Genomic DNA, 24108 nt, shown 5'->3' with positions numbered 1-24108 from the left:
CAGAGTCCATAGTCTCTCATGGTTCATTCCCCCTTCTGATTACACCCCCTTCATTCATGTAATCATGAGGATTTCTAAATGGCCCTGTGTATTTGTACGTTAGTTAAAGGTATTGCCTATCTGTAGAAAATGTATTCGTTTAGATCTCTAGAAACAGCGGTTTGAGTTCAAATTTTGTGTTTTGTGTGTAAATGCATTTTAAAAACTTGTTGCTTACATTTTAAAATGTGCTATTCTTCATTAAGGCAGTTTGGGAAACTGACTCTTTTGTAACTGTAAAGTGGGGAGCATTGGAGGACAGGGACCATATTCATTTCTAATTTTCACTTTTAATACCCATTGCATGTGGTTGATTTTCACTAAATGTCACATGGAGTAGTACTGTGGTTGACTTGCTGTTACACGGTCTTACTTTATAGCACCTTTTGTTTCAGTTGCTGCTGTCTTTGTTAGAAAAAAGGGTAATAAGTCACACCTAAACTTTACTAGGGAAAATTTCAAACATACAGAAATGTAAAGATAGTACAGTGAATCCCACCCTCTGTAAACATCACCCTGTTTCTGCAACTAACAGTGTTTGGGCAATCTTTTCTAATCTGTTCTCCCTAACCACCTTTTTTAAAAACGGGAATGGAATTCAGTATTTGAAAGCAAATCCCAGACGTCACATCATGTTTTATAGACACTTAGATGCTTATATATTTCTCTAACATAGTAAGGACTCCTCCCTCCCCACCTTAACTGTGGTACCGTCAGCACATCTAATGGAATTAAAGTCATTCCTTTCTTATCCAGTCTTTTGCTTAGATTGTGTTTAAGGCCTTTTAGTCTTCCATTTTTTTAGGTTAGAAAATATGCTTTTGATTTGTGTTGTCTCACTTGATTAGAATTACATATGGATTGCTAAATGCTTTGTACTTTAATTTTTAAATGTAAGAACTAAAACTAAATTCTTTTATAAGTTAAAAATACTCATGGTGGAATACTGAAGTAAATATTCTTATTAGGAATACTTTGTTGTTATAAATTTTTTAATTTTAATTTTTTTTGAAGACACTCCCCGAAGAACCTCAAACCACCTCCCTCTGAAAGCTGGAACACCGTATCAGGGAAGAAGATGAGAAAACCTTCCACTTCTGGACAAAATTTCCACTCTGGTTAGGATTATATCAAATTAATCTTTGGGGGAGAGATGATGGTACTTAGGTTTTTTTTTAATAGGAAAATTGTGTGGTATTTTTGGCTTCTTGTCACAGACATGGATTACAGAGGGCCAAAGAATCCAAACAAGCCAATAAAAGCTCCATCAGCACTACCTCCTCGACTCCAGCATCCGTTGGGAGTAAGACATGGATTCTCGAGTCATTCTGCAGGGTCACAGTCTCAGAAACCCTCCAGTGAGCACAAAAATCTTAATAGGACACCCTCACAGATCATAAGGTAACCTTCGTGAATGCAAGAGAAATAGAAATTGAGTTGCATTTCTTTTATCTGCCACATTATATGCATTTAAATAGTTAAAATTTTTTGTTTATTTCCTTGTCTATAGTATAATATTAAAAGTCTTGTTGATAAAATACCGTGTGAGGATTTTAGTTCTTTATAATTAAATGCATAATTTTCTTTAAATAAATCAAAGTAACTTTTAGGGTAAGGCGTCTTTAGTTTTGAATAATTTTTTTCAAATGATCCAGGAGACCTTATCCTAGCCAAGTCTTATTCTTGTACTTAATAGTTTTTTGGTAGCTTGTGATGTGTTAAATACTGAATTCCAAATTGCATTTCTGTTCCTTGGTGGGGGGGTGTTCCCTTTATATAAGAACGTAACCAGAATGGTCGGTTTCCTTTCTTCTGATAAGTTCGGGTTGTTTGTGGTCATGTGCTTCATACTGAATGGGTCTACAAGTTTTATAAGTTAAAGTTATCATGATATTGGCCATCTGAGTGAATATCCGGAGACAGATGAACTTCAGGATCATAATTTTCCTGTGCAGTGGATTTTATTCTTTTCCCTAATCTTTTTGTGGAGTAGTTCATAGCCCTTTGGAGGAACTTTGTGAGGGTATGTCTTAAGTCGAGGCTGTCCTTGTCCTGCATACTTGGCCGTGTCTCCTGGTTACTTGACCGTTGCCCCCCCATTCCGAGCTTCCTCTCCCCAGTCACCTGAGCAGCTGCAGCATCAGCTCATGTGCTCACCACACTCTGGTCTCAGTTCCTTTATTTCTGGCTTTTGGGCATTCTCCTTTCTTGGGATTGCACTTAGCTTTTTTTTTTTTTTTTTTTTTAAGATTTTTATTTATTTTAGAGAGAGAGCGTGCGAGTTGGGGAAGGGGCAGGGGGAGAAAGAGAGGGAGAGAATCTCAAGCAAACTTCCACTGAGTGGCAGGCCCAACACGGGGCTTAATCTCACAACCCTGAGATCATGACCTGAGCCAAAATCTGGAGTTGGACTCCTAACCGACTGAGCCACCCAGGTGCCCATTAACTTTTTGTCATTAAAGACAGCTTATGTAATGAAGATCTTGAAGACAGAGTTGCAGGTTCCTAGGCTTACATACGCCAAATACTGTGTTAGTTTTCTGGGGCTATTTGTAGCAAGGTACTGCAGACTTCTGGCTTAGAACAGCAGAAATTTATTTTCAGTCTGGAGGCTAGCAGTCTGAAATCAAGTTTTCAATAAGGCCATACTCTTTGTGAACTCTCTAGGGGAGAGTCTGTTTCATACCCCTCTCCTATTTCTAGTGTTGCCTACAGTCCTTGGTGTTCCCTGGCTTGTGGATGCATCACCCTGGTCTCTGCCTCCATCATCACATGGTGTTCTCCCTGTGTGTCTGTCTCTCTTCTAATAAGGATAGCAGTCATATTGGGTTTAGGGCCCACCCTACCCTGGTGTGACCTCATCTTAACTTGATTACCTCTGTAAAGACCCTATTTATAAATAAAGTCATATGCACAGGTGCCAGGGCTTAGGACTTGAATATATCTTTTTGGAAAGCACAGTTTCAATCATAAAAACACCAGGACCTCAAGTCCATTACGTTTTTCTTGTTAGTTTAACAAACTATTAAGGATAGGAAATTTACTTTATGTTGTTCAAAGTCCAAAACATTCAGATGTTTATTTATTCTGATAATTCTTCCTTTCCCTATTTTCCCAGTGATCTAGTTTCCTTCTGCAGAGGCATCCAGTGTTCACAGATTCTTGTGTATCCCTGCCAGGGTACTTCACATATGCATAAAAAGTACATAGATATTCACAAACCAACTTTCCAAAAGCTCTAAGGAGAACAAAGGATTCAAAATCAGAAGAGAGATGTTACCTCCTTCCTGAAGGTTGATGATACAAACACAATCCTGAGAATTGGTTTGGGTGAAGAGTGGTCAGAGCTTTGCATTGTTGGCACACCCAGCAACAGTGTGCAGGGACATTCAGGGATTGTGGTGGGTTATCGCTCCTAACAGACAGAATTGGAGCCAACAATCAGCTGGTTGTGGCTAAAGTCTGTTGTTTGGACATTAGACTCCCCTAACATCCGGTAGCATCTTATTCAAAGCAGGTAAAGTACCTAAGAGGACTAATTTATTTTGAATATCAACTTTGGAAACCTGAATATATGAAGTAAATATATGAAGGTCATAGGCAGAATTAAGATTTTCCTTTAATAAAGTTCTCACTTTCTTAATAGATTAGAAAAGAAACATTTTTTCCCTTGAATACAAAGATGCTCTTTAGTGTTTTAAATATTAAAGAAAATACACATAGACTCTTAAATGGCTGATTTTATACTTTACCACAAACTGAATTTATGGCCAGTGTTTTGTGGTGGTGTATCTAGTCTCCTAGGAATTGGTAGAATAATCAGACAGTTGTGAAATGTCTTTGTCTTCCTAGGATCTTTATGTGTTAGCTATATACTTGCTGTATAAAAACGCTTGATAGCAGAAGGCAGTGGGTAATATATAGACATGAAGCTTCAAAGAATTTTTGACATTGTAACTGATTACATAGGAACCTACTTGGATTTGCAGTTAAGTGCGCCTTCTCTACTGTGGTCAGGTGTATTTTGTTAGCATATTGAAACAGAGTTAGAGACTCCTGATGACTAAATAGTCACAATAAGAGTTTTAAGTCTAATTAAAGTATGGAATTTTATGGCTAATAGTCCAATTGATTTTAAGCCCATTACTTTATCTTAACTTTATATTTAACACACCCGTTTTGAAGTCTTTTAGTTACAGAATAAAAGAACTGTATAATGTTGGGCCTTATGACTGTCACTTTTTCATTTCTCTGTCTTTGGAGATAATAAAATGTAACCAAAACCATGCACGATTGCCATGTGTGCTTTCACTGTGCAAGTGCTGAAAAAGTAATGTCGCTGCTGAATATCTCTTCAGCTAACTGCAAATAGGAAGGATTTGGTTCTTGCTGTGTGATGGGTGAGGGTGAGGTGGACAGTTTGGGTGATGGGACATCGTGGTGAGGTACAGTTAGCTTTCCAGGGATTCCTGGCACTTGCTGAATCCTCTCTGGAGTCTGAGAAAGACTGGTCTAAGATTGTGAGGGTCCAGATTTGCTCCTGTGCCTTTTTTTCCCCCAACTGAGTTTGATAGCTGCCCTGTTGGAATTAGGGTTGTGATTTTAAGTGGGACTATGTGAGGACATGAAATCGGTATTTTTTAATTGGAGGTAAAAAAAAAAAAATCAGATGATATCATTGTGTCCTCATTTATTTATTTTTTTAAAGATTTATTTATTTTGGGTGGGGGAGCAGGGCAGAGGGAGGAGAGAATCTCAAGCAGATTCCCCACTAAGCTTGGAGCTGGCTGCAGGCTTCATCTCATGACCCTGAGTTCATGACCTGAGCCAAAATCAAGAGTTGGACACTTAACCAACTCTGCCACCTAGGTGCCCCCATGGCCCTCACTTTTAAAAGGAGGATTATATGTCTTGGTATTGTGACAATGAATTTTTCCTGTAGGTTTTGGATTTTCATTTTCCACTGTTGTGGAACTGTTAGACATGGTAGAAGTATATTTGTATTGCCTATAATAGTTACAAGCCATATAAACACGTTAGGGTTTTGGTATAGGCTGCTAAACTATTCATGAATTTCTTGTCGTCCTTCTCGAATCAAATTATATTGAGATGATGGCAGTCTTACCTGTGCAGTTCGTATCTAGTCTCGTGTATTTTAATTTTTATTCTTTCTAGCTTTCTGTCTCTCGGTGGCCGTCATCAAAAAGCGGAGGATAGTCCTGGTGTCTGCTTTGAATGTTGCCCTAAAGGGTACAGAAAATGAGAGTGCTCTTGAGATCCAAACTAATAACTTTCCTTTTATTTTGAAAGTGAATTTTATGACAGAATTGGACTATGGCATAGTGCTTAAATTTCTGCCCTGATGAAAAGAAAAAAAAATCTCAGTTATTTCTGTACCACTTGAAAGTGAGTTATACTTTTCTTTTTTTTTTTTTTCTTTTTTTCCCATGTCATTAGTCGTGACTCTGTCACGTGGCCTAAGCTACAGGAGCTTCCATTTACTAAAACATTTATTAGTCAGGCCGCCAAAAGTTCTATAATGTCACAGTATATAGCTAAATTAGTCAAATATTTGTATTGCAAAAAGAATTATTTTATTTTAGGTACTCAATAAATTTTGTCTTTTTTTTCATGACGAGAATGTTTTATTTGACAGAAAACCTGATCGTGAGAGAGCTGAGGATTTTGATCACACCAGTCGAGAATCTAACTATTTTGGCCTCTCCCCAGAAGAGCGCAGAGAGAAGCAAGCTATAGAAGAATCTCGTTTACTCTATGAGATTCAGAACAGAGATGAACAGGCTTTCCCAGCCCTTTCCGTATGTATGAAAAGAGATTTTAAAAGTTGTTTAGAAGTCTCTTCTTAATATAGTGTTTATATTAAACTATAGTTTCTAATGGTAGACTAGTAATTTTTAAACTGAAAAGTACCTTAAAGATCATGTAATTGCCCCTGATTTTCACATTTTTCGTGAGGAAGATGAGGTTTGAAGATACTGCTTGTTGCCAGAGTTGAGGCAGGTAAATTGTTTAGCTCACTAGGTTAGTATTTTCTCTTGAACCAAAACAAAATACATTTCTTTTGCTAGCTAAAGTCATGCAGTACAGGTTCCTGTTCAGTAAACAAGATATGTCTGTAAAATCAGGGAACTCTTTTCAGTGTCCTTTACTAAACACGCCAGGACCTAATTAATAGATACAGAAAGAATTGTCATTCAGAGTGTTTGCTGTCGGAGGTGGTAGTCCATGTAACCCTGTGGCTTTGCCCTCGCTCTGTGTGTCACGCTGGGCTGCGGTAGATACTTCTGATGAAAGAAAGAAATGTTTTCTACCCTTGGGTCTCTTAATTCTATGGGGGAAGTCAGAAGGGAAACCAGTTCTCATGTAAAGTGAGGTAACTAACTCAGTTTGGGGCACTGGGCTCCCTGTGCCTATGGTCTTTCAAATATTGGTAAGTGTACCAAATACTGTGATCAGAATGGTGGTTGGACGCTTTTATTCTTAACAGTGGATTAAACAAACAAAATGGAATGTTACGGCATGCTCCAGATACACCCGTATAAAACATTAAAGCACCATACACTCAATTCTCTGGCCTCTGTGGAATCCTTTAGAGGTGTGAAATGCTCAGTTGAAACCACTGATTCGGATAGTAGTTCAGTCCGGCCACAGAGGTTGGAGCTTTGGAATTATTGGAAGATGTGCCCAAATCCATGTGTGCTTTATGCTAAGTATATTTGTCTGTATGTGATAGATGTTATTTTCCCATAACATAACGTTTAGATAATAAAAAAGTACAAATCATTTACGCTTGTATCCTAGCTTTTTGTCCTTTTGTTGTTGTTGTTTTTGTTATTGTTGCTATGGTAAAATACAAGTAGTGTATGTAAATGGTAAAAATGGTAGCGAATGGTAAAAATAGAACTAGTGTAATGTGGGAATAAATTGAAATTTTTTGATTGTTAAAATGGGTCATCACACTTACCATTTTTAGACCTGTCTTGGACTCGGTAGTGACTCAAGTTTGTTTGTCTTCTAGAAAACTCCTGTCACAGAGGGCTGAGTTCTTGTTCTCTGTGCAACATTTACTCACAGAGAGCTAGAGAAGGAAAGGACTTTCAGTGATAGCTTAGCTTAGAAACCTGACTTTGTCCCTTTGTTTCACCAGTTAGAAGGTTGGATCTCACGCAGAGCTTAAGGATTTGCTGATGGTCAGCATTTCAGTGGGAAGAATCCTATGCAGTGTATCTGCTCATTTGCACTTGGGTATTTTTTCCCTCACAAAGGTCTGTGGACCTACAATGGGCTTTTGAAAGTTGTTATGAAGGGCGCTGTTCTTGGTGCAAAGAATAGAAGTGTAATAAGTTGCAAGGCAAAGGTTTGGTCAGGGTGGCTTCCTGAAGAAGGGGTATGAAGAAGTCGCACTACTAATATAGGATAAAGGTCTGATTGCCTAGTATTTTTGACTTACTAATAAGCCTATTGCTATAGAGTATATAATTATATAATTAAACAGGAACCCTATGTCCTGTTTTTTGTAGTTTTTGAAGTATAAAGACATTGGATTATGAATTTTGAGATTTTTAATCAGATGTATGAAAAGTAAGATGAATTGTAAGACTTTTGTTCATACATTTGTGGGTAAATCTTTAAAACAAAGTATTGGGTTTTTGTTCCTTTTAAGAGCTCATCAGTCAGTCAGTCAGCTTCTCAGAGTAGCAACCCATGTGTCCAGAGAAAATCATCACATGTAAGTGACAGAAAAGGAAGCAGGCGGAGAATGGATACCGAAGAACGGAAAGATAAAGGTATGTTATTTCATATGAAAGCAGATGCTAGAGCATTGTGTCTAGCTTGAAGTCATAGGTTGGGAAAGAACCCTTTCTAAATCATTAAGTAGTGTAACAGTCACATATCTCACTGTTGCAGAGAAACATTGACTCAGGCCAAAGCATGTTAAATGTTATTCCAAAAGCTGCTCTTTTCATTGACTAAACACAATTCAAATAGTACTTTTGGTTTTGTCTGTCTTCATTATTTTGTTGTTCTATCCTCAGACCTGTCAAGTGGCTGATACGGTCTTTTTTTTAAATCTTGATCTGTTACAGACTCTGTTCATGGACATATGCATTTGGATAAAAAACCTGAGCCAAGCACATTGGAGGTAAATGTTTTAAATAATAATTACATCTTTTTTCCCCCCTTAAACATGATAAAATAGCAGGAAGAAGTAGAAGATGAAGCTGGAGATGATTTCATCATTTCATAACTAAGTGTTATGAAAGTAGAAAAGCAGAGAAAAAAGTGGGAAAAGCGTGCTTGCGGAGAATTCACTCACAAATTATAACCCGTTTCTTCAGGATGACCTATGTGAATCAGTGGAAAGTAGCTTTTACTTTCCATTATTCTATAGTACGTTGGCATTTTTAAAGATTTTTCAAACCACATCCCCAGTAAAAACTGCCTGGTAGTTTGATATGATCCAGATGTGCAGGCCAAGTTACCTGTTGAAGACCAGATGGAATTGAAAACCTACTTAGTCATGAGAGGGTTGAGTCAGGTGCAGGAAGGGTGAACTGTATAAGCAGCCATGATTATTCTAGAATGTGGGTCTTCGAAATATAAAGTGTCATTTTTTGGTTTTTTTGCTTCCAAAGAATATTAGTGATGATAAATGTGCAAGAGTTTCGTCACCATCAAAGTCAAAGAAATCAGAGTGCCCACCTGCAGAGCAAGTAAGTACCTCGTCTCATTTGACATCAAGCGCTTCATTCTCTGGGTTTCTTATGTCTTTAAATGATTGTCTGAAAACAGAAAATGGGAAGACTTTGGCATCATAATTTGGGTGCATTTGTGATCTGTAATTTTTTGTTGCTTATTTAGTCTACAATGTTTTTTAGTTTTTGTGAATTTTTTTTGTCGTTGCTGTTTTTAAGTAATCCTAAACCCAGCGTGGGGCTCAAACTCAGAACCCTGACATCAAGAGCTGCATGCTCTACTGACTGAGCCAGCCAGGTGCCTCTGTGGAATGTAATTTTTATAACACCATTTTTTGGACATAGAAGCCATACTTCTGAATTGATCTTGAATAAGTTTATATTTGCTAACTTGTGTTATCTTTGCGGTGGGTTGGGTTGGCTTGAAAATTAGATTTTTGAAGGGAAATTACAAATTTCTACTTTATTTCAAAACATTAAAAAGAGTTGTCTGAATCTTTAACAATTATTTCGTAGAAGAAAGGGAATGTAGTGATTGAAGAGATTAGAAAAATAGATACTTAGAAAGCAGTACCACCAATTTACAAAGGTAATGAAGAAGGAACTTGAGTTCTGTCAGACGTTTTGGTTCTCAGTCTAATACAGGATAAAGTTCTTTGTCTTCCTTGCCTTTCAGTTGACATCCTTCATGTCAGTTGGAGAGCATACAGTTTAGGGTACATCTTTGTGTGAGGAGCAATTCAGAATAACTCACGAGGGGCGCCTGGGTGGCTCAGTCATTAATCGTCTGCCTTTGGCTCAGGGCGTGGTCCCGGCTTTATGGGATCGAGCCCCACATCAGGCTCCTCCGCTGGGAGCCTGCTTCTTCCTCTCCCACTCCCCCTGCTTGTGTTCCTTCTCTCACTGGCTGTCTCTCTGTCTGTCAAATAAATAAATGAAATCTTAAAAAAAAAAAAAAAAACTCACGTATTTCAAAATGATTTCAGTGATTTTTGCGTTCTTTCTTTAAAAGCATAATGTTCAGATTGCTTTAGAGTTTGTGTGTAACTCTTCCAGTGTCTTTGACTTCTGGTAGGCAATTCCTGGTTAGGATCAAATGTGTTTGTGTGGAATTTTTAGCTGTGTTTTCTTCCACTTGTAAGATCAGAAAGACCATTTATACAGAAACTATGTGAAAGGCAGCCGAAGGTACATTTAGTGTTAAAATTAGTGTTAAGCAAAATGAACTCTTGTCTGTTTCCACCCCCCTCTCTTGAAGAAGCCAGCGGAACACGTGTCTTTGTCACATCCAGCTCCCCTTCTAGTCTCTCCAGAGGTACATCTGACTCCTGCGGTGCCTTCTTTACCAGCCACTGTGCCAGCCTGGCCAAGTGAGCCTACAACTTTTGGACCAACAGGTGAGATAAGAATTAAAAAATTCCTTGAACCAACCAACAAAAGCCTTCCAAGTCTGCGACTTCAGGTTCTTTATTATTATTATTTAATGTTTTTACTTTTTTGAGTAACCATTACACCCAGCGTGGGGCTTGAACTCCCACCCCCAAGATCAAGAATCGCACGCTCTACTGACTGAGACTGAGCCCGCCAGGCACCCCAGAGAGTTCAGATTCTTGATAGCTTAAACTTGGAGCAGGGTTAGCTGTGTGGAGCCTCACAGAGCTTTTTGTGATCCTCTGCTTTGCTCTGCTTCCAGTGTGGGAGGGCCATTTAATTTGGTATTCGTGTAAGATATGCCCTCAAAATCTCAGGAGCAAGGTGTTCGAGCTGATTGTCTCCACTGGTTGCTTTTGTCGCTCAGCACTGACACCACAGTTTGCGTGTCCCATCAGCCAGCTCTGTATACTCCCCCTGCCCCAGCCATTGAACCTTTTGCCTGGCTCTGTGTCTTGCTCATGTTTGTAAGAGGTGCCATTAGAAGACATTGACTCAAAGCTTGTTTCCTGGGCTCATTTCCTCCTGTGTGTCTAGGAGGCTTCTTAGTTGATATAAAAGGTACTTCTTTAGATTTCTTGTATACTGTTTTAGCAGCTGTGTCACTTGCCCAGCATTTTTTTTTCCTTTTAGCTTAATGGAACCTTACATTTGTAGGGAGAAATATTTTCACCTTTTTATACTTTGTGATTCCTTTCCCTCTCTTGCAGGTGTCCCTGCTCAAATTCCTGTTTTATCAGTGACACAGACTCTGACGACTGGACCTGATTCTGCTGTGTCCCAAGCTCATTTAACACCCTCTCCAGTTCCTGTGTCAATACAGGCAGTTAACCAGCCCTTGATGCCTTTGCCTCAGACATTGAGCCTTTACCAAGACCCGCTCTATCCTGGGTTTCCTTGTAATGAAAAGGGAGATCGAGCCATTGCACCACCTTATTCACTGTGTCACACTGGGGAGGACCTGCCTAAAGGTGAGATCCTTCTCTAAGTTGCACTTGATTTTATTTATCAAGTACTGATAGGGGTTACTGATATGGGTTCAGTGGGAAATGGGACTGGAGGTCAGCGGTTAATATTACTCAGGAAGCCGAAGGACTGACTTGGAGAAGGAGAGAAGAGATTTGGCTCTCAGTCATTTACTTTCTTGTTTCAGCTTGTGCTTGATTGGAATATGGTTTTTGTATGTTTAGTAACTGTCTCTCCCCTGTGTCATTTTTTTTTTTTTTTTTTCAAAAACAGCCTAAAACTGTTTGAATGAAATCTTAATGTCACTAACTAGGTAACTTAAACGTTACTGAGTTTTCTCATTGGATTGGGTTTTGAAATTACTGCTGATATTTCATTCATGAAAGAATGAATATAACAATGTTTTTTAAGAATTTCTTTTAAATTTGCCTTTTTTTTTAAAAAAGGAATTTTAGTTTGTGAAATTTCCTATTTGTAGAAAAATTGAAGAGTCATTCAGTGACTGTATGCTCTTTACCTGGATCTTTGTGGCTTATTTTGTTAGTGGTTCGATGTTTGAGTCTATGGATAACTGGTTAGTGTCAAATGAATACCTACTAGTCTTATGTTATTAATGAGTTAGGTTTATGTTGATTTTGCCCATATCCCCCAACATTTTTATTTCATAATTTTTAAAACCCCATAGAGTTAAAAAAGAAATATGATGAACACCTGAGTTTCCTTCACACAAAATTAATTTTAATCAGATAAAAATCTCAGTTTAAGCCATTTTTGGACTTAGGTGTTAGCATAGACAAAGCATACTGAACCTGGAATTACCCTATAGTAACAGAGCTTGGTTTGGGTTATATTACAGTTTTTATCTATGTTTTATATCAGGCTAGAGAAAACAATTTCAGTAGGCAGAATTGTCTTTAGAGCTATGTATTGTTTGAGGATAGTGGGGCAGGGGGAACCTTTTCGAATGTATAATTTTAGTGAGTGATTATTATGTTATTTATTTTTAGATAAGAACATTCTTCGATTCTTCTTTAATCTTGGCGTAAAGGTATTTATATTTTATCATTTTAAAGTTATTTTTAAGTCAATAGTGTGTTAAATTGTCAGTATTTAAATAATCTTAACTCTTGATCTTGTCAGTGAATAACCTAAGGTTTACTAAATCACATTTAAAAACACGGATTTTCAATAGTGTATAGCTTATTTTAAGTGGTGGTTTGAGGCTACAGTATTTGCTTGCTTTTTCTTTTAACTGGCAGTGTTTTAACCGTGTGAGTATATTCAGGAAATAGTCCTTGTGCCCTGGGCAGCCTAGTGAAAATGCTGTCATTGAGGAATTCAGTGAAAGATCTGGGTTTGAAATTCTGTTCCATCACTTTTTAGCTGTATATCCCTGGGCAAGTCATTTAATGTATCTTAGCCTAGCTTTTTTCGTTTGTGTTATGTGGATAATCTTCCATTCGCCTCATTTGTTGAAAGGATCAAAGGAAAGAACTTGTGAAAGTTCTCCTATGGAACGTGATGTGTTCACTAGCAGAGCGGAGGTATCCTTTGGGAAGTGGTCAGCCTAGAAATAGCTTGTCATAGGGACGCTGGAGGACTCTATGTCCTTGTCAGTGCTACATCTCCTGTTGTGGATTAATTTCTGTGGGTTTTCGACCATTGACATATGAAATGAAGTGCCCTGCTATAGCCTACTGGTCATTTCATAAAAGGAGACTCAGTTAATTTTATCTACAGTATTCATTGTCTAGTTTTATATTTAACTAGTTAAAGTTGGCTTCAGCTAATTGGTTAATTTGCCAATTAACTGGTAAATTTTTATGTTTGGAGTTTAGCTGGCGCTTTGCAGGGGGAAAGATTTGCTTTATTTTCAGTATTTCTCTTCTCGGACTGGAAGTCTAACTTAAATCTGTGACGTTGGAACGCTCTCAGGGCTCCTGGACCTGTAGGGCCCTAACATTGGGGATCATCTACTTCTATAGCAGCGTTTTTCTGGTAGAACAGAAAGGTCCAGACCAATTAACTAATTGGCATGGGCTCACACAGTGAGTTCGTGGTAGAGCCAGAACACGAGTGCAGGTCAAGCTAGAGGGCCAGTGATTGAAGTATTCAAAGCTGGAGGCTCGGGTGCTTGATTTTGGTTGTTTCTGCGATCTGTGCCACCCCAAATTGTTTCCATGCAGTTAATAGCCTAAGGATGGAATTAGTGATTCATGATAATCTGTGGGTGAGTTCATCATATTGTCTCCTGTCACCTCAATACCAGGACCTTGGGTTGGTTTCAGGTTAGGAATAAAGAATAGAATCTTATAGCAGTGACTTAATTTTGTAATTTCTTTTCATGTTACATATCACAGTGATGATACAGTCTTCGCAGGCATGAAAAACTTGAAGCACTCGCTCTTAACCCCCCCCTTTTGTTAATGTAACTGTTTTTGTCTCTTTTAGGCATATAGTTGTCCTATGTGGGCCCCGCATTCTTACCTGTACCCTCTGCACCAGGCCTACCTGGCAGCCTGCAGGATGTACCCAAAGGTCTCTGTCCCCGTGTATCCTCCAAATCCTTGGTTCCCGGAAGCTCCTTCTGCTCAGAACGAAAGTGATTGTACCTGTACCGATGCACACTTTCCTATGCAGACTGAGGCCAGTGTTAATGGTCAGATGCCACAGGCAGAGATTGGACCGCCAACATTTTCTTCACCTCTGGTTATCCCTCCATCTCAGGTGTCTGAAAGTCATGGACAGTTGTCTTACCAAGCTGATCTTGAATCTGAAAACTCTGGGCAGCTTCTTCATGCTGAATATGAAGAGTCACTAAGTGGCAAGAATATGTTCCCGCAACCGTCCTTTGGACCGAATCCATTCTTAGGCCCAGTTCCCATTGCACCTCCTTTCTTTCCTCATGTTTGGTATGGGTACCCTTTTCAGGGATTTATAGAAAATCCAGTAATGCGGCAGAATATTGTTCTGCCCTCTGATGAGAAAGAATTGGATCTGCCCCTGGAAAATCTGGATCTGTCTAAAGATTGTGGTTCAGTTCCCACAGTAGATGAGTTTCAGGAGGCCAGAGGTGAGGGCGCACATTCGCTCCCTGAAGCAAGTGTGAGTAAGCATGAAGGCCGGGCGGAGCAGTCGTCCCAGACACCTAAGGCGGATCTGGCATTGGCTTCCATCCCTCCTGTAGCAGAGGAAAAGGCCCATCTTCCCACTCAGATTCTAAACAGAGAGAGAGAAACTGTGTCTGTTGAACTTGAGCCTAAAAGGACCATTCCAAGTCTGAAAGAAAAATCAGAAAAAGTGAAAGATCCTAAGACTGCTGCTGATGTGGTCAGTGGGGCCAACTCTGTGGATAGCAGAGTGCAGAGACCAAAGGAAGAGAGTTCAGAAGATGAAAACGAAGTGTCTAATATTCTGAGAAGCGGTCGATCCAAGCAGTTTTATAATCAGACTTACGGAGGCAGGAAGTACAAAAGTGATTGGGGCTCTTCTGGTAGAGGAGGATATCAGCATGCTAGGGGTGAGGAGTCCTGGAAAGGGCAGCCAAGCAGAAGCCGAGATGAAGGTTATCAGTACCATCGAAATGCCCGAGGACGGCCTTATCGCGGGGATAGGAGGAGATCGGGGATGGGAGACGGCCATCGGGGGCAAAACACTTGACGTTGTTGCTGTGGTATGTTAGAGCAGAAGCCTCTTCTTAGGTGGGATGTTTCTGAAGGCTTTAAGAAAATACGTTAAAATAAAAACCCAAATTGGAACTATCTCCTCCCCTCCCCCTCGGCCCTCACCCCATCCTGGACAGAGATTTTGGATATGTGTTCAAGGGGCAGGTGAATTCCTGGCATTGCCATTTTCCTTTGTTCAGAATCTGTGTATCAGGTAACTGCCCCCATAAAAAGGAGAAAATAAGTTTGTTAAAGTATTTTTTATAAACAGCTTAATATAAAACGTAGATTTAGTGTTTGGTTTTTTTCCTTATATAAGTTTAATTTCAAATGTTGGAAATGTGTGCTTTATAGTGTTTATTACTAAAGTGACAAGAAAAATACCATTTGACACACTATAGATTCCAAAACATAACATTGCACCAAATAGAAATGTATATTTTATTATGCAATGCCTTAGTCATAAACTGGGCTCAAATAATTCTTAGCCTAAAACACTGTTGTCTTTTGAAATGCTTCCAACCCAAAGGCCTTTCATCTCAATATCTGTCAAACTTGAATAATGTCTTCTCTTTAATATTACACATAAGGCAGCCTATTAACCTGTGTCTTAGAAATGTTGTATATAGTTCTTTTAATATTCATAGGGTATATTTTTGAATTTTGGTGAGTATTTGTTGAACTTGAGATCGCATACAAGACAGATGTTTAAGAAATAATAGGAAATCTAATGAAATGGCTGTTTCCACCAAGAATTCCTAGCACTGGTGTAAATATCATGGTGCCTACTTGAAAGAAATGTAGATGCTATGCATTTTGAAAATAATCTGCATCTGTTAAAACTGCAGAAGTTTTTTAATGCCACTTTAACACTAATGCACTGACAGATTTAAATATTTTGTGAGAAGAAATGTTAAAACATTTTTAGCTTGACAGGTTTCTATGGAGTTACTGTGTTTTGTTTTTCTCTTTGCACCATTGGTTATGTGTATCACTTTACATTTGCATGTTCAACTTGTCACTCGCCTGGAACTCTTGTACAAAAAAAGGATGATTGTGATTTCTAGTTCTTTTCTAGAGGATGCTGCTAGAAACAGGTTGCTTTGCGTTTTATGGCTTGTTTACCCTATCGGTAACCTAGCTCTTCTGATCCTGCTTCTTTTCAGTCTTCGCAGTATTCACAGAAATTCCCTTTGCATGTTGCACTCTATTCTCAGTTGGAGATTTAACTCTGAATCAACATAGTATTCATGCATCTGTGTTACTCTGTAAAAATAAGTGTAGCTTATGGTTCTTATTTGTACATACCAATGTGAAAATCTACCCTTTTTTTTATGTTCTCTTTTGATCAGGAAGTTTGAGTGCTATGCAAATAATGTAATTTCTCTTTGCATGCCATGTGTAATATACCTAGCCAAAAATAGATTTTGTTTTTTAAAGGCAAATTACTTTTAAAGGCAAATACAATTCACTTGAATTTGACAAACTGAAGCAGATGAGTTTTCTGGGTTCTCTGATTACCCGCAGGAATGTTTGGATGCCAGTTAGGCTCAGTGGAATCTCCACTGTACTGTAATAATGGTTATTTACCTCCGTGTTGTTTTAATTACCGAATGTCTGTGTAACTGCTGAGTAGTGAGTAGCATTTAGATGTTTTGTAACATAGGATTTTAGAGAGCACTTTGAAAGATAGCATTTTATTATGATGGTGCTAGGTAAAAATTTGTAAAGATGGATGATTGTGTAGAAAAGAAAATTTCTTGGGAGAACTTGTTGGAAGAAGTTTCTTTTTGTCACCTTCTAAGCTAGAACAATTGGGGAAGGTACTGCTGAAGCCATTTTTTTCTTAGTTAACATCAGCAGTTGTTAATGGAATGAGAAGATTATAGGGTCCCTCCACTTTCAGCTAATGCTTTTTTTATGTTCACATTAGCTTACCTGATAAGTTTTATGAAAACACATTTAGAGATAATGACCAGATCTAAAAGTTCAATAGAAGTTTGATCTCAGGAGTCCAAAAGAAATTGCTATTTCCAGTGTCTTTTTGTTTTATTGACTGAGATTTGATCTCAGTTTCTTCTGGAAATGTCTAAAATCTGGATAGGAAAGAATACCGTTCATTTCTTCACTGTCACTCTGTCTTACCTCAGTTGAGTAGTGGAATACTCTCTAGTTCCTGCAGGAAAATACCGATTCGCTTCCTGTTTCCCGTCTCTTACCTCCAGGACAGGATGGAAACAGTGCTGAAGAGAACTTTAGCACATTGTACTCTACGCAGTGACCTCTGGAATAAAAGAACTCTGACTTTTGATCATTAGTTTTAAAATTATTAGTCTTTGCATGAAGGTCAGTTTTACTTTTTTTCCTTTAGTTTTGTTTTAAATGTTTTATTAGTGCAGGGGATTTTGCCTTATGCTGAGGTCAAACTAGGGCCAAGCAAGCTTTTGTTCTCCTTCATTTTAACTGAGTCATAAGGTATGTTGACATGAGATACAATGTTTCTATATAAGAGAAAAACAGAAGCTTAGAAGTGAGAATCATTTGTATTTTGAGTTAGAAATTATGGAACTTCACTGTATTATGGTGATACACATTTTGAAGAACAGATGTTTAGAACGACCAAAGCTCACCTGTTCTTTTTTGTTAGTTGCTTTTGCTGAACTTGATTCCTGTCCCTTGGCTTTTAGTATCGTATGTATTTCTCAAGTCCGGTTTCCTCCAGTTACGTCCTCAGCCCTTGTTCCATGTACTCGTTGGCAGTAGGATGCTAGCATCTGTGTAGTCGTCGTCGTCTTGTTTCCTGGTAACCCGTATGTTCATTTTCAGGCTGACCTATGCTCAGACCCTGTCTTGACCTGGCAGGAGTAGGTCTTCCCAAACCACAATGTTGATAACAGCTTATTTGATGCAAGCTATGTATATTCTTGCAGTGTGTTTCCTTTGTGACTCAAGGTTGAATTAAAATGCCTGTGAACTGCAAACTTGCTTATGATTGACTTGGTGCAATAAAGTTCCTTTCTAACCATTTCTGGTTTAGAAAACATTCAGCCATCCTAGAAACTAGCAATATTTATTTATGCCTCATTTATTTTACCTTTGGTTTTAGATGAGGTAACCTTAGTCTTTCACTTATGGGTACTAAGCAAGGTCCATTTTTGTGTAGCTGAAGAGAATGCTTATTTGGCTACACGATTTCTGTTTACTGTAATTTGCTTCCTATTTAATGTCTAAATGCTATTGTGTTTTTGTTTAAAATCTTAGTAATGGCTCAGTTCCAGTATGTCAATTTCAAAGAACTAAGGTTTTGCTACTAGTATCAGCCATTTACTTTCCCACTAATTGGGATTTCCCACTAGCTGGGAATTTCTTTCCCCCCTGAAATAGAAGTTTTAGAAAATCTTAGAAGAGGGGTGGGTGCATGTCTTACTGCTGGGAAACAGCAACTTTGGGGTTGAATTTACTTGAATGGATTAAAAATTGCATTGTTACAGAGCTAGAAGAAAATTTATGTATGAAAAATGATAATAGCCTTACACTGAGTACAAATAATACTTAAAAGCATGTGAAGATGTGATCATTTGTGATGTTACTTGTAAAAAAAGTATATACATATCTTTTGAAGTGTTGAAAGGAAAATAGTACTTTATATTCTTTATCATATCACTTTTTGTAAGTGTTGAATATATTCCTGTTTATTTTTCTATGTTCTGTTTTGTAGCCTTAAGAAGTGTTTCAAACATATCTGAATGTATAAAATAAGAGTAAATGCCCTACATGGTGTGATGCTGCATTATATCTAAAACTGTGTGCATATATTAAATTTTGTCTCTTGATTCTGCTTGTGATTCTTTGGTTTCAGGGTTAACCAAGTAATATAGCATATAAATCTTAAGAGGAGTTTTAGTAAGCATCTGAAAATAAGAGATGATTTCCATGGTTTTTATCCAGTCAGAAGATAATTCTAGTATGTGCAACTAAAAACCATGTGGGATTTATAATCTCTGGGGTAGATACTGTTATTTTCCCTACTTCATATATATAAAACTGAGATAGGCCAAGTAGTTTGAGTAAGGTCATGCACCTAATAAGTGATAGAATTTGGAGTTTGATCTAGCTCTGAGTGGGTTTAGAACTAGTGCTCTCCCATTTTTCCCAGCGTTCATTAAATGAAATGGGATGTGTAGACTAAGAATAATTTACAGATGAAATGACTTTTTAAAAAGTTCATATTCAATACAGGCATACCTTGTCTTACTGTGCTTTGCTTTATTGTGCTTCGCAGATACTGTTTTTACAAATAGAAGGTTTGTGACAACCCTGCATTGAGCAAGTCTGTTGGTCCCATTTTTTCAACATTTGCTCACCCTGTTAACATTTTGGTAATTTGTGCAATATTTCAATCTTTTCCATTGCATTTGTCGTGGTGAACTGTGACCATCTGATGCTCAGATGGTGGTGAGCATCTTTTAGCAATAAAATATTTTTAAGCTAAGGTTGTGTACATTGTCTTTAGACATAATGCTATTGCACTTTATAGTCTAAACATTTATATGCACTGGGAAACCAAAAAATTCTTTGATTCCCTTAGACCCACAGTATTGCTGAGGAGGTATACCTCTATTACTGTCTAATGAAGAAAGATAAATCATTCAGAAGTTTTACTTGAAAACTGAGGTAGTAGGTACACTTAAACGCTTCAAAACCCCACGTTTCTTAATGCTCGTTTAATCTACTTATTATATGGACTTTGTCTTAAGAATGGCTTTCCCAGGAAGGAGAGCCTGAAAGAAAGCCTTCCTTTTCAGTACAAGTGTTTGGTGGAGAGGTGAGCTGGGAACAGGGGCAGCAAGCCGGGTAGGTAAGTTGGTTAGACATGGAACCTGGTTGTTTGGGGGATTGCCCAAGCAGGTGAATGAGGTATCACAGAACCTTGGAGGGAGAGGGAGAAACGGGAAGCATTTCGCTGTTAGCTGTGTGAGTCAATAGGGAAGCTGGAGTATGGGGAAACAACGGTGTCTCTTGGTGTTGGGTGGAGCTTTCAGAATTGGTCACTTGAAGTGGATGGGATAAAATAAGGTGAAACCAAGTGACCAGGAGTGTTCTATACAGTTTCTCTTCAAGTTTTCTATAGTTACAAGGGCTTGCTTTCCTCTCTATTTGTTGTGTTTATCTAGGAAATAGTATGAGAATGTAGACTACAAAAGAAGGAACTTAAACAGCTAACTTTCGTAAACCCTAAATTTACCAAGCCCTTCTTTTTTTTTTTTTTTTTTTTTTTTTTAAAGATTTTATTTATTTATGTGACAGAGAGACAGCCAGCGAGAGAGGGAACACAGCAGGGGAGTGGGAGAGGAAGAAGCAGGCTCCCAGCAGAGGAGCCTGATGTGGGACTCGATCCCGGAACGCCGAGATCACGCCCTGAGCCGAAGGCAGACGCTTAACGACTGCGCTACCCAGGCGCCCCTACCAAGCCCTTCTAAGAGTGAATAATGAACTCATCAGAATAGTGAAGTTACATTATAAACATCATGTTAGAATTTTTAAGATTGATCTGAGTTCATTAGAAATTGGAGCTTCAAAGTCCATCCTTTTTACATACGTACTATCCCTGTGATTATATGTTTTACATTTAGAAAAATCTAGATCAAAAATGTAAATACAGATGAACAATGTGATTCTCATGGCCTTCTAGCCCTTTTAATATTTTAACTGTCAGCGAAAGTTGTGTGTAGTAAGCTAATTTTTTTCTTTTAAGCGAAAACTGGCTTTGAACTAACCAGTAGAAAACAAAATAATGCTTTGTGCCTACCTAGGGATGTACATATTACTATGTAACTTGTTGAATATTTCTTGTGAGTTCTTTTCTAAATTAGAAGTCAGTAAAAGCATTTAAGTCCTTCATAATTTTGTAAGGTGTATGTAATTGTATGAGATATTCACAGGTTAGGGCCAAAAACGGAGACCAGAAACCAGAGGTACAGACTTGAAGTGGCACTAAGACTGCAGCCCATGAGAAGGAATGGATGGACGTGGTTGACAATCTGATTAGCTGAGAACTGTGTAGGTCTGGGAGCGACTGGAGCACATGCAAGGTTGGGAGCTGGAATGAACACGTTTGCATTAAAGCCAGGAGCATCCCAGTAAAAACGGCAATCAGAAAAGTAAAAATTCCCTATACCTAAATATCCCAAACACCGAGCACATTACCATATTTGTTTACAAGCTATGATAAGTGGTTCCCAGCTGTTGGTAATACACTTGGGTCACGTGGCAGAAACAAATGTAGAGCTTCTGGAGAGAGACCTGTTTGACTTATGGTAGCCTAAATGTATTTTCCTCATATAAGAAATCTGGAGGGAGGTGGCAGCTGCAATTGAGCAGTTCTAATTTGAAGACTAGCAACCTTATGGCTTTCTTGGCATTTCCTTGTGTCACCTTATGGACACAAAAAATCCTTAAGAGGCAGTACCAGGTATGCATCTCCTTTTATTAGGAAATCAAGAGGGCTTCCAGAAACACTCCAAGAGACTTGTACTTTGAACTTACTAGCTAGAACTGGGTCAATATGGCTAGGAGAATATGGAGGGAGGACTGTCACGATTGGCTTAGCGCATTCATGATCTGCCATCTGGGGCTGGGCACATGCTACCCGTCAAACTGGAAGGAGGGAGGTGCTGGTGAGTACAAGGTTGGGTGGGAAGGAAAACGGGGAGTGTTTGGGACACCAAACCTCAGAATTTTCAGAGATACAACCTCACATCAATTCACAGACCAAATTACAAAGAAAAAATATGGGTTAGGGGGTGGTTCAAAATACTAAGACAACAGGGGCACTTGAGTGGCTCAGTTGGTTAAGCATCTGTCTTCAGTCCAGGTCACGATCCCAGAGTCCTGGGGTGGAGCCCTACATAGGGCTCTCCGTCTGCCTGCCGCTCCCCTGCTTGTGCTGTCAGATCTTTAAAAAAAAAAAAACACTAAGACAACAGAATAAAAATCAAAAGCTTCTGAGTGACTGCTACCTTGGTAATTCTAGCTGCTTCTCTAAGTGGCTTTTGCTTTCTCTCTTCGATCCCTACAATGAACACGTAAAAATCTCGAATTTCTATCTTGAAGGCACTGAAAATCCACACGTGCCTATATCCATCCTTTTCCCTCACTCATCTCCATGCCCATGCTGATTTCTGCCTCGGACCTGACGTTTATTTTGCCTTACACTGCAGATTTATCACGTATTACAGGTGCTACTTTTTCTGGGAGCTACAGCCTTCACTTAGCCCTTTCTGACTCTCCAACCCAGAAGAACAGTTTCTCTTCTAAACCACTGAGTGTGCATAATATGCCAGACACTGGGTTGAGAGCTTGACGTCAATGTATCTCAATGTTAATGGATACCAATGAAATTACAGAACCGAGTAGTTTACCCAGTCTTCCTACTTTCTCTCTGGCATAATAGGTTCATTCCTCCAACATAGAAGGCAAACTACAAGCCAGATGCCAAAATACACAAGCAAGAGATACAGGACTGGGCTTGAAGATGCCATGGTCTAAAATTATGTTAATATTGCTGTACACTGGTTGAACATAATACAGATTCTCTTTATTAAAGATTTAAAAACTTAAATGATCTCTAAACAGTTGATACATGCAGCATACAAAATTCAAAAGGTAATGGCTATTACGTGTATTTATTTCATTTTCTTACCTGTTCTTTAACCAAGTTGTTATTCCCCAAAGACAGTAAGTATCCTTCTGGTATTTTAGTATTTTGTATATTTTCATATAAATGGTGTATTGTGTTGCACTATTTAGAGAGATGTTCCAGTTAGGACATATTGAGCATTCTTTCTAAATGTAATAGCTAACATCTGCACTGTTGGTGTATTTGAGTTGGTATTACTGATTTTTATAGAAAAACATTTTTCTTACGTTAGCAACTGTAAAACCTTTCTTATTGCTATATAAAAATTTAAATCTGTATTTTAAAAATTCATTTACATGAACAATATAACTAATACATATTCTGTCATTAGCAGTAAGTAGAAAGAGCTGTGCTCTCATCACAAGTGTTTTCTTTAGGACAGAATACGGAATCAGTAAGTAAAAACAGCTTTTGTCTTATTTTATTCAATATACTTGAAATCATCATTCACAAATCTAACCTATCCTTAAAAATAGGCACTACTTATTTTAGTATAATCCCATTTATGTACAAAACAAACCCTTTACATATTCACACTTAGGTAAGTGCACAGAAAAAAAAACCATAAAAGGATATATATTATTAAATGCAAACACTGGTAACCTTTGGGAGGGTAATGTGAGGAGAGATTGTAACATTTTATTACATATATTTCAGTAGGTTTGAATTTTTCACAACAAATATATTTATGGATTACTCCTAAATTAATTTTTTAAAAGTCCTAACGGGGACCAGTTAAACCATATTTTCTATTCACTGTCTGCATATTAACACTTCTATTGTTTCAAGGAGCTCTAACAGTCTTTAGTAATTTCCAATTCTATTTTGCTTGCCCTATTAATTTATTTAGTAAACTCTTTTCCTCACTTGTAGTATAAGTTAGTTCCAGTTCAGTGCATTAGAAGTATAATTGAAAGTGGTGTCACACTACATCCCACTGCTCAGACTCAGGAACTTAAAAGATGTGGGTAAGTTTCTAGAGCTCTTGCTACATAGTATCCAAAATTGCACCCGCCCCGCCCCGAAGTCAAATAAGTTTGATCATGTCCTCTACATCCGAACACGGAGGTGAATATACTTGGTACCAAGAGGTACTTTACATTGCTATCTGGGGGATTTGTTTGCATTAATGTTGCCTTTAGGAAAGTGGCTCACTGTCCTTGGCTGCCCATTAGAAATCTGTGGAAGTTTAAAATTACATAGATGCTTAGACATCAACTCTATAAAGATTTTGAGCCTATAGTTTTAAAGGAAGCACATATTCTTTAAAATGCTTTTCCTAAATTTTGATCAGTGATTATATAGTTGTGTAAAGAATGACATTACTTTGTGAATTACAGAATATAGAATCTTACGGAATACTAAAACTGAATAAATTCATAAAGTTAGGGTTTCTTCTGGTGAATGGGGGGAAGGGTAATGAAATGATTTCTGATACTCAAAGATATTCAAAAGCACCAAAAACATTGTAAACAATGCTTAAGTTGGGAACATGGCCATTTTTCAACAATGGTGTTTTGTAGTAGATCTCTTCCTTTGAAAGTCTAAACACACTGAAAACATAGTGCAAAGACTGAAAACAAGTAACAAA

General features: G+C 38.1%; 1 protein-coding gene across 3 annotated transcripts in view; it reads left to right on the top strand.

Moving 5' to 3' along the window:
• The window catches only part of OTUD4 (OTU deubiquitinase 4), a 43474-nt gene extending 24823 nt beyond the window's left edge, over positions 1-18651 (top strand). For 2 of the 3 annotated variants that reach the window (XM_040626340.1, XM_040626342.1), the window contains exons 12-21: positions 1054-1157; positions 1257-1440; positions 5696-5858; positions 7724-7847; positions 8148-8203; positions 8697-8774; positions 10015-10153; positions 10898-11158; positions 12161-12201; positions 13605-18651. In XM_040626340.1, the coding sequence (XP_040482274.1) occupies positions 1054-1157; positions 1257-1440; positions 5696-5858; positions 7724-7847; positions 8148-8203; positions 8697-8774; positions 10015-10153; positions 10898-11158; positions 12161-12201; positions 13605-14813 (2359 nt within the window). In that variant the 3' untranslated portion in view covers positions 14814-18651. The remainder of the gene's footprint in view (positions 1-1053; positions 1158-1256; positions 1441-5695; positions 5859-7723; positions 7848-8147; positions 8204-8696; positions 8775-10014; positions 10154-10897; positions 11159-12160; positions 12202-13604) is intronic. The other variant, XM_040626341.1, reaches the window with a different exon arrangement.
• The last annotated feature ends 5457 nt before the right edge of the window (positions 18652-24108 follow it).

Source organism: Ursus maritimus, unplaced genomic scaffold (assembly GCF_017311325.1).
Source record: "Ursus maritimus isolate PB19 unplaced genomic scaffold, ASM1731132v1 scaffold_11, whole genome shotgun sequence".
NCBI lineage: Eukaryota > Metazoa > Chordata > Mammalia > Carnivora > Ursidae > Ursus > Ursus maritimus.
This window is presented reverse-complemented; position numbering and strand designations above follow the sequence as displayed.